This window comes from Plasmodium sp. gorilla clade G2 (assembly GCF_900097015.1).
Source record: "Plasmodium sp. gorilla clade G2 genome assembly, contig: PADLG01_00_22, whole genome shotgun sequence".
Classification (NCBI taxonomy): domain Eukaryota; phylum Apicomplexa; class Aconoidasida; order Haemosporida; family Plasmodiidae; genus Plasmodium; species Plasmodium adleri (nom. inval.).
In genome coordinates, this window is record NW_021628870.1 from 65,904 (window position 1) to 77,402 (window position 11,499).

An 11,499-nucleotide genomic window follows, 5' to 3' on the forward strand; every position below is an offset into this window, starting at 1 on the left:
GTTAAAAAATAAAAATTATATTTTTTTTTTTTTTTTTTTTTTAAGTTTCAGGTTATAACGTTTAATGAGATAAAATTATGAAAGAAGGTGTTTTATGTATTAAATATATATTATTTAAACAAACATAATATATATGTTATAAGAAAAATATATATTAAAATAAAATAACAAAATAAAATAATTAAATATATATAAAAGAATAACATTATATAATAATAATATATTAAAGTGAAAATATTTTTCTGTGCATAAGATGTTAAGATAATTGTTTTATAATATATTATATATAACAATTAAGAAATAAGGAAAGTATATAGTGTATAATCTTATTATAAAATTATAAATTATTTTATATATTATAAACAATAATATTTATATTATTATTATATTATGAATTATTCACAAGAATGTAATACAATTTATTTGAAGTTTATAACAAAAAAATCAAGATAAAATATAAAATAAATAATTTTAATTAAATAAAAAATTAGTTTTTTATTAAATTTTTATATGATACTTAATTGCTGAAATGCAACCAAAAATATATGTATGAAAAAAATAATTTTTTTTTTCATAAGAATACATATATTACTAATCATAATACAAACTGCTAAATATATATATATATATATATATATATATATCATAAGATTAAGAATGTGCTATATAAAAATATTGTAGACATAATTAAAAGAATAGTATATATGTGTCAAAATATATATATTTTTTTAACACATTAGACTTTAATTACTTTATTAATAATATATATATATATATATATTTGTTTGTTTATTTGGGTTTACTTATATATTTAGATATTATAAATTATATTTGAATATAAATGCACATATGTTTTGAATTTAACTTTTTATATACTATATTTAGCTTATTTTTTAGTTTATTTAATATGGTAGCGTGTTTTTCGTATTTTAGTATTGGAAATAAAGGATACTCGGAAATTTTTGAAGAGTCAGAAAATAAAGATGAGTCGAGAGTATATTGTGTGAAGGATCATAAGAAGAAAAATTTAAAATATACTTATACGCATATTATGAAAATATTTTATGAAAAATTTACCTTAAGTAATTACAAAATAGCTTTAGTAGAGCATGCTAGTGGGGTACCACATTATTATATGACATATGGCATGTTTTTAAGAAAAGTTTTATCGTTTAGTAATTCTTTGAATAAATATGAAGGAAGTAATATTCCAGAAAAAACATATAACGAAGAAATGAATAATGGTAAATTTAAATTATTAGGTTTATATGGTAGTAATTCTATAAATTGGCTAATTACTGATTTGGGTGCTATGCTTAGTGGAGTTACTACTTTAGTAATGCATTCTAAATTTAGTATAGATGTAATTGTTGATATATTGAATGAATCCAAATTAGAATGGTTATGTTTAGATTTAGATTTGGCTGAAGGTTTAATGAAGCGTAGAAATCAATTACCACACTTGAAAACTTTTATAATTTTAGATACATTAGTTAAACCTAAAGAAATAAATACACAAGGGGGAAAGGAAAATAATATAAAAACAAATAAGAGTTCAGTTAAGAGATCTAAAAAAAAAAATAATAATAATATAGAGGATAACTCGGAAGATATTACTATAGATGAATTTGAATGTGATAATGAAAAATTAGAAATACTTCAAGGTTTAAAAGAAAAAGGGAGTTTGATTGGAATAAATATTATATCTTTTGATGATATGACAAAGCATGAAACAGCAGATTTTAATATTAAAAACGATAGTCCTGATTTTATTACTTCTATTGTATATACATCTGGAACATCTGGAAAGCCCAAAGGTGTTATGTTAAGCAATAAAAATTTTTATTATGGAGTAGTAACTACGGCTGATCATGATGTATTAGTAAAGTTTAGTTTACAAAAACATTTATCTTATTTACCAATATCTCATGTATATGCGAGAATGTTTGTTTATCTTATCTTCATGTCTACTGGAAGAGTAAATATATGGAGTAAGGATCTTAATTTTTTTTCGAAGGATATATTTAATTCAAAAGATGCGGTGCTAGGAGGAGTACCGAAAGTTTTTTGTCGAATATATACAAATATTATGACACAATTAGATAATTTACCCCTATGTAAGAAATGTATTGTAAAAGGTGTTTTATGTTTTCGTAGAACATTTAAGAATGGATGTTTTAGTAAAGGTCTAGAAAAGGTAATGAAAGTTTCCAGTAAAATTAGACAGAAAGTGAACCCCAATTTAGAAGTTATATTAAATGGTGGTGGAAAATTATCAGCAAAAATTGCTGATGAATTATGTATTTTGTTAGATATTAAATATTACCAAGGTTATGGTTTAACTGAATTTACAGGTCCTATTTTTGCACAACGTGTAATAGATAATAATTCTGAAGGAATGGGAGGACCTACTTGTCCATCCATAAGATATAAAGTAAGGACATGGGAAACATATAAAGCTTCCGATTCCTTACCAAAAGGAGAATTGTTAATTAAGAGTAATGCTATGTTTAATGGATACTTTTTAGAAAAAGAATTTACAAAAAAATGTTTTACCCATGATGGTTATTTTATAACAGGAGATGTGGTTCAAATTAATAAAGATGGTTCTTTAACATTTTTAGATAGATCAAAGGGTTTGGTTAAATTATCTCAAGGAGAATATATAGAAACGGATTTATTGAATAATCTATATTCACAAATTTCTTTTATAAATAATTGCGTTGTTTATGGTGACGATTCCATGGATGGACCATTAGGAATTATATCTGTGGACAAATCTTTACTTTTTACAAGTTTAAAGAATGATAATATGTTAGAACAATGTGGTGTTACTGAGAAGAATTATATGGATAAATTAACTGATGATAACATAAATCAAAACATTTTTATTGATTATGTAAAAGCAAAAATGATGGAAACTTATAAAAAAACTAATTTAAATAGATACAATGTTATTAATCATATATATTTAACCTCCCAAATGTGGGATACAACTAATTATCTTACACCTACATTGAAGGTTAAACGATTTGACGTCTTTAAGAATTACGCTTTTTTCATAAATGAAATTAAGCAAATATATGAAAATAAATTAAAAGGAAATATTGGAAACGATAAAAAAAAAAAAAAATAATAATAAAAAAAAAAAAAAATAATAATAATAAAAAAAAAAATGGTAAAACAAATTTGATAAAAATATGAACAAAACATAATGCACAAAATTAAAGTAAAAACATACTCAGACGATTTTAAGAACATCTATGGGAATTATTGTTAACAAAAAAAAAAGGTTGCAAAGATAACTACAAAATATAATACGAGAATTAGACAGAAACAAATATATAAGTATGAAATGGTAAATAAAATATAACAAAAAAAAAAAAAAAAAAAAAAAAAACATATCAAGATAAAGTCAAATTTTATATTTTTTTTTTTTTTTATGTTTTCAATAAAATACAATAGTTTAATATCATATTTTTATTATTATTTTCATTTTTATTTTTAAATAATGTTTTCATTATACATGAAAAATAAAAATAGTATATATAAAAAATAATTAAGAAATTGTTTCGTCAATATGTTTAATTTGTTTATTAAATTTTTTAAGAATACTTTTACAAATTATATGAAATGACAGTAATATTTAAAATAACATTATAATTATATATATATATATATATATATATATTAATAATTTAAAAAATGAATTTATTAAATTCGAATTAAAAATATAATATTATAAAAAAATAAAAATAAAATAAATAAAAACCAAAAAAAGTAGAAAGAGGAAATTTATATTCTTGCCATTTATTATTATAATATGAAATATAATTTTATATGAAATTATAATAAGGTGGGGAACATTTATTGGAAGAATAAAAATAAAAAATAAAATGAAATTAAAATAATGTTATTTATCATATATCTTGCTTATATTTTAAGTATAAAATTTACCAATGTTGTAAATATTTTTGTATGTATAATTTTCCTATATAGAAAATTATTAAAAAAAAAAAAAAAAAAAAAGAATATTTATTTTAGCATTATGATTTATTATAAATTTTACATGCAGTTATGAAAAATATTTATATATGTACATGAAAAAAATAAATAATTCTAAATGTTGTTGAATTAAAGTTTAAATATTTATATTTATAATAATTTTTTTTTAATAATTAAAAGTATAAAACTATTCAAAATATAAATATTATTTTGTTTTTTGACAATAAAATATTTATATATATATATAATATATTATTATATTTTTTTAACATTATTTTAAAAAAAGTTGTATTTTTCTTAATATATTTTTTATCTTTCTCATATTTTAATGAATATTTAATGAAAGATATAAATATCAAGTATGTATATATATATATATATTATATATATATATGAAATATTTTTATTTTTTTTATATATCGAAAATTTATTTAATATGAATATTAAATTATATTATGATAAAAAAATATAGTATATATAAATAATGATGAATTCTAATAATATATAGAAACGTACTATTTATTTATATTTTATTTTTTGTTTTCAAAGGCTTTTGGGTTTTACTAATAAAGAAATATTATTTTTATATATATTACTAAAATATTGAATATTATATATATATAAAGAATTAATTTTTTATATTTCATTATTTTGAAGAAAAAACCAAAAAAAAAAATTTTAATAGTATGAAATATTACAAATTATTTTTTTGTATATAATTTTTATAATACTGTAAAATTAAGTATGTTGTATACACGATTGTTTGTCTTAATTGAGTAATTTATATTGTAATAATGTTATTAGATGTATATGGAATTTATCTATAAATATCATACATTTTTATAATTAAAAAATATTTACCTTTATTTTATATTAAAAATTGAAATAAATAAGTAAATAAATAAATAAATAAATATATATATATATATATATATATATATATTAGACACCTTTATTAGTAGTTGAGTTTTAAATAATGAAAAAATAAAAATAAACTAATGAATAAGTAAATATATATATTTTTAAAATTATATATATTTTTATAATGGGTGAGAATGAAAGTTCTTATGAAGAAAGTAAGTTATGTAATTATATAGATGGTGGACCAAAGCGTGATTGGTTTTATAATAAAGACGGTTTGTTATTAAGAAGTTATTCTTGGATAGTTAAGAATGCTATAGGTATTATAATATTAGTTCATGGTTTATATTCTCATGCAAGACTAGGATTTTTAAAGCATAATATAAATATTATAAGCAACCATGAAGCTGTGTTAAATGATAGTGATAATTATTATATATATAAAGATAGTTGGATAGAAGAATTTAATAAAAATGGGTATTCTGTATATGGCATAGATATGCAAGGTCATGGAGAATCTGATGGTTATAATGATTTGAAACATCATGTAAATAATTTTGATGATTATGTATATGATTTATTACAATATATTATGTTAATTAATAGTTCCTTATCTATTGAGGATGAAGAAGTTAATACATATATAGAAGATGATGAACAAAGTATAAATGTTACGATACCTCCTATATATTTAATAGGATTTTCTATGGGTGGGAATATAGTTTTACGTGCTTTAGAAATATTAGGTAAATCAAAAGAACTGCAAGAAAGATTGAATATAAAAGGGTGTGTATCATTGTCACCAATGATTTCAGTCAATGTATTTGGACACATAGATTCATTTCAATTTAATTATATTTTTAAACCATTAATAAAAATTGCTTCATTTTTATTTACATTAAAGAGATTACCATTCATGAATAAAATAAGATTTCCAAATCATTCTTATGTTAATGATATACATATTCTTGATAAAATTCGCTTTGATAAAGGTATGACATTTAAACTTTGCTATGAATTAATAAGAGGAATGCAAAATTTAAATGACAATATAAATGATATACCTGAAGATATATCCTTATATATTATTCATTCATTAAGTGATTGCGTTTGTTATTATGATGGCTCAGTCTCTTTTTTTGATAGACTCTATAATAATAATAAAGAACTACTTAGTATAGATGATGTGGATCATGTGATTCCTATGGAACCTGGAAATGAGGAAGTTTTAAAAAAAATAATTTCTTGGCTTTCAGAAGTTCAAGAAAGAGAAAATTTAATACATATTAATTAATTATTTATTTGTTTTATTTGTTTTATTATTTATTTATTTATTATTATTATTTTTTTTTTAATTATTATATGTATTATATAAATGACTATATATTAAATATATTTTCTTTTAATAACAGTTCATTATTAATATATATATGATAAATAATTACAATATATATATATATTTATTTATTTATATTATTAAAAATATGAAACCCATTAATTTGAATTATTAAAATATTTTCTATATGGTTTTTACATATATGAACACATTTTATATTATTAAAATTTTAATAATACAAATAAATTAATTTTATTAATTTTAATAATAAAGAAATAATAAATATATATATAAAAAAAATGTATGAATTTATTAGGTATTTATATATACATATATTATAATGTAGAAGGGTAACGTGATAATTAATACTGCGAAAAAATATACGTATTTTAAATGCTTAATAAAATAATTTGAACCTGATATAAATAAATATATTATTTTAATATTTAATTTTTTCTTTTTTACAAATATTAATATTCAAAATTGAAAAAGAAAATAAAAAAGAATATAATCTTTTATCATATTATTTATATATTTAGTTTATTCTTAATTTTTACCAAAATTTTTATAAAATATTATTAATATTATTGTGGTATAAAGATGATATAATATATATATTTGGGTTATTTTATATCATTTTTGTTTTTTTAAATGAAGAATAAATTTTTATATATTTATTGAGATATTATAAATCTGTAAATTTTTTTCTTTTCTGTTTTTATTAATTAGTAATATTTTATATTCCTTATATGAATGAGAATAAATATATTTATTTTTTAAAATATATATTCAGAAAATTTATTATGTATGTTTAAATTTGCAGAACCAATAGAATAATTCTTTTTTTTTTAATTGCGCATGTTTTTTTTTTTTTTTTTTTTTTATACATCAAAATGCTCTATTAAATAGGTTTTACGTATATTATAAAATATACAACCAAAAAGAAGTTTTTGTTTTTTTTTAAAATAATAATATTTAATATATATAATATTATAAAAATATGTATAACATAGAAAATGAAGAAAAAGTATAAAAAATACAAATTAATTTTATAATAATGAAATTATATTTTTTCATACAATAATTAAGAAATAAATAATTACATATATATATATATATATAGACATTTTTTAGAAATAATTATATAAAAAATTTAAATAAATTAATATGTTTTTTATGTATGATATATATAATATTTATATTAAGAAAAGAAGAGAAGAATTTTGAAATTATTCTTATATAACAATATATTTTATGTTTTAAAAAAGAAAATATATTATTTATATAATTATAATAATTTGATGTATAGAATTGTTTATAATATATTATATAATATATATAATATACATATTATAAAAAATATTATTTACTATTTATTATAAAATTGTGATTTGGTTGCATATACAATATAATATAAAAATAAAATTTTTTTTTGAACCAAGAAAATATAAATGGAATATATATATAATAATTATAATAATTTTTTAGTTAAAGCTTTATTTTTTTTTTTATGAAAATCGTATTATAAGTATAGAATTATATTAACCAAATAATCAAAACATAAAAAAAAAATTACATATATATAAGTATATATACCATGGAATATATTAAGTTTGTAAAGTAAATAAAAAAAATATATAAATTTAACGTGAACATTTAAGATATGTTTTTTTTTTTTTTTTTTTTTTAACTTTTGAGTAAATATTCCTTATGATAAATTATTTTACCTTCATATTGTTAGTGTATACAAAATATATATAAGAACAATATATAAATAATATATATAATTATATTAATAGTATATTAATTATATAAGAATATTTGGTTTATAATATATATATATATATATATATATATATATTTTCTCGATCTTTAATATTAATTCAATTATTATTTTTAAATGGGTATCGTTATTAATATTTATGTGTTTGTTATTTATCTAATTTATATAAGACCAAATTTTAGCCAAGTTACAAGTGAATATGAAGGATACGCTGAAATATGTGAAAAGCCAGCTAATGCAAATGAATCGTGTGTATATTGCATGAAGGATTATAAAAGAAAAAATTCAAAATATGTATATAAACATATAGTGAGAATGTTTTTTGAAAAACATGACTTAAATAATAATAAAATAGCATTAGTAGAACATGAATGTGGTGAACCTCAGAATTATATGACTTATGGAAATTTTTTTAAAAAAATATTATCTTTTAGTAATTGTTTGAATAAAAATGAAGAATTTAATATTCCAGAAAAAGCATATAACGAAGAAATGAATAATGGTAAATTTAAGCTATTAGGTTTATATGGTAGTAATTCTATAAATTGGATAGTTACTGATTTGGGTGCTATGCTTAGTGGAGTTACTACTTTAGTAATGCATTCTAAATTTAGTATAGATGTAATTGTTGATATATTAAATGAAACCAAATTAGAATGGTTATGTTTAGATTTAGATTTGGTTGAAGGTTTAATGAAGCGTGTAAATGAATTACCACACTTGAAAAATCTTATAATTTTAGATGGTGTAACTAAACAAGGTACAATAAATTCAAATAATGAAAAGGGAGGGAAAAAATCTAATTTAAAAACCCAAGGGAATATAAATAATATAAATAATAAAAAAGGAAGTGAATTATCGAAAACGGTGGGAGATGTAAATTTAAGTCCTATACAATATGATAAAGAAAAATTAGGAAAGATTAATGCTTTAAAAGAAAAATTTCATAATTGTGGCAAGAAACTAATATTACTTGATGATATGACAAAGACACAAACTACAAATTTTAATATTATAAATGAAGATCCTAATTTTGTTACTTCCATTGTGTATACATCTGGAACATCTGGAAAACCAAAGGGTGTTATGTTGAGCAATAAAAATTTATTTAATCAATTATATTCCTTATTCAATCATAGTATAAGAGAAGCATATAGTTTTCAATATCATTTATCTTATTTACCAATATCACATGTATTTGAAAGAACTTTTTCATATAGCATCATATTGTTTGGTGGAACATTAAATATATGGAGTAAAGATATAAGTTATTTTTCCAAAGATGTATTTAATTCAAAAGATTTTATAATGGGAGGAGTACCTAAGGTTTTTAGTAGAATGTATACTAATATTATGACAGAAATTGATAATTTATCTCCTATTAAAAGAAGAATTATAAAAAAGATTATATCTCTACGCAAATATAATAAAAATGGATGCTTAGGTAATTTTCTTGATAATGTTTTTAATGTGTCGAGAAAAATAAAAGAGAAAGTTAATCCCAACTTACAAATTATATTAAATGGTGGTGGGAAATTATCACCAGATGTTGCCCATGAATTATGTACTTTATTAAATATCAATTATTGTCAAGGTTATGGTTTAACAGAAACTACAGGTGGTCTATTTGGTACCAATGCAGGAGATCTTAATTTTGAATCCGTAGGAGGACCTATTGCTGCTAATACAAAATATAAAGTAAGGACATGGGAAACATATAAAGCAACAGATACATTACCAAAAGGAGAATTATTAGTTAAGAGTGATTCTATATTTAAAGGATATTTTTTAGAAAAGGAAGATACAAAAAGGGCTTTTACTCACGATGGTTATTTTATAACAGGAGATGTGGTTCAAATTAACAAAAATGGTTCTTTAACATTTTTAGATAGATCAAAGGGTTTAGTTAAATTATCACAAGGAGAATATATAGAAACGGAATTATTGAATAATCTATATTCACAAATTTCTTTTATAAATAATTGCGTTGTTTATGGTGATGATTCAATGGATGGTCCACTAGCCATTATTTCAGTAGATAAAAGTTTATTTTTCAAAAGTTTAAAAGAAGATAATGTATTAGAACAATGTGGTGTTACTGAGAAGAATTATGTGGATAAATTAATTGATGAAAATATAAACAATAATATTTTTGTTGATTATGTTAAAGAAAAAATGTTGGAAGTTTATAAGGAAACAAATTTAAATAGATATAATATTATTAATAACATATATTTAACTTCAAAAACATGGGACACCAATAATTATCTTACTCCAACATTTAAGGTAAAAAGGTTCCATGTATTTAAAACGTATGCATTCTTCATTGATGAGGTTAAAGAAATATATAAAAACAAATTAAAAGGAAATACTAGATCAAGTACGATTAGTGATAAAGTTGTTGCAGTAAAAGATACAAAAAATTGTAAAGAAACATTGACCAAGAGTGAAAATAATGATTTACACAAGTCGAAACCAAAGTATCCTGAAAAAAATTTAGAAAAAAAGGAAGAAATCATGGAAAATAAAAAAGTTAAATTAAGAGCTACAAATGTAACACAAGAAAAGGAACAGAATAATTGAGTTCAAACATGTAAATAAGAATGGAAAAATAAAAGAAACTAAATTGAATTGATATAAAAATATATTGTTTTTTCTCATATTTCATAACAATATTATAATGAACTAATGTGATATATTTATAATATTCATATTTTTAAAAATGAACCTTAATAAATATAAAAAAAAAAAATAAAAAAATAAAATAATGAATAATTTATTTTACATATTTATAAAACGTTTTTGTTTTTATTATATTTTTAAAGATTAAAATATTTAAAAATTATAAAAAGCGAGTGATCGTTGTATAAAATGTGTTAAAATAGTTACATATATATATATATATATATATTTGTCTTTTGTTATATTATAATTATTATTATTTTATTTTTTAATTTTTTGTATATTTTATGAATTTTTTTGTTTTTACCTATAATTTATATTTGTTTTTGTAATATGTATATAGCTAAAATTTGTTAATATAAGTATATTTGTTTGTTTGTTTTTTTTTTTTTTTTTTCTTAATATGAATTATTATATATATGGAAATACAAATAATATATAACCTATATTATTTGAAGAAATATATATATATATATATATATATATATAGAATAAAATTATTATTATATATATAAGATTTTTATGTAAACAACAAAAAATAAAAATATAAAAAAAGAATTTAGAGAAAATAATAATATAATAAATTAAGATATTATACACTTTTAATTTGTACTAAAATTTAATTTTATATCATATAACAAATCACAATTGACATTCCTTACTATATATATGGATAGTTCATAATAATATAGTAATAAACAGCCTATTTGGTATTTTAGACAAAATAAAAATGTGTAGAGCAATAGTTGTTAAAGATGTATGACACACATATTATATCACATTACATCTTATATATATATATATAATACATATTCTAACATACAATTTATTA

The 11,499-nt window shown here is 18.9% G+C and overlaps 3 protein-coding genes across 3 annotated transcripts; all 3 read left to right on the forward strand.

The window, feature by feature from the left end:
• Window positions 1-907: 907 nt before the first annotated feature.
• Window positions 908-3,136, forward strand: PADL01_0018300 (acyl-CoA synthetase, putative; the record flags this gene model as incomplete). The annotated part of the gene is made up of 1 exon (XM_028680422.1): window positions 908-3,136. One exon carries the CDS (start codon window positions 908-910, stop codon window positions 3,134-3,136), a length of 2,229 nt encoding a protein of 742 aa, XP_028541200.1.
• A 1,914-nt stretch (window positions 3,137-5,050) lies between these two features.
• Window positions 5,051-6,160, forward strand: PADL01_0018400 (lysophospholipase,putative; the record flags this gene model as incomplete). The annotated part of the gene is made up of 1 exon (XM_028680423.1): window positions 5,051-6,160. The coding sequence occupies one exon, from the start codon at window positions 5,051-5,053 to the stop codon at window positions 6,158-6,160; it is 1,110 nt and encodes a 369-aa protein (XP_028541201.1).
• A 1,942-nt stretch (window positions 6,161-8,102) lies between these two features.
• PADL01_0018500 (acyl-CoA synthetase, putative) lies at window positions 8,103-10,568 on the forward strand (the record flags this gene model as incomplete). The annotated part of the gene is made up of 1 exon (XM_028680424.1): window positions 8,103-10,568. The coding sequence occupies one exon, from the start codon at window positions 8,103-8,105 to the stop codon at window positions 10,566-10,568; it is 2,466 nt and encodes an 821-aa protein (XP_028541202.1).
• Between the last annotated feature and the right edge of the window lie 931 nt (window positions 10,569-11,499).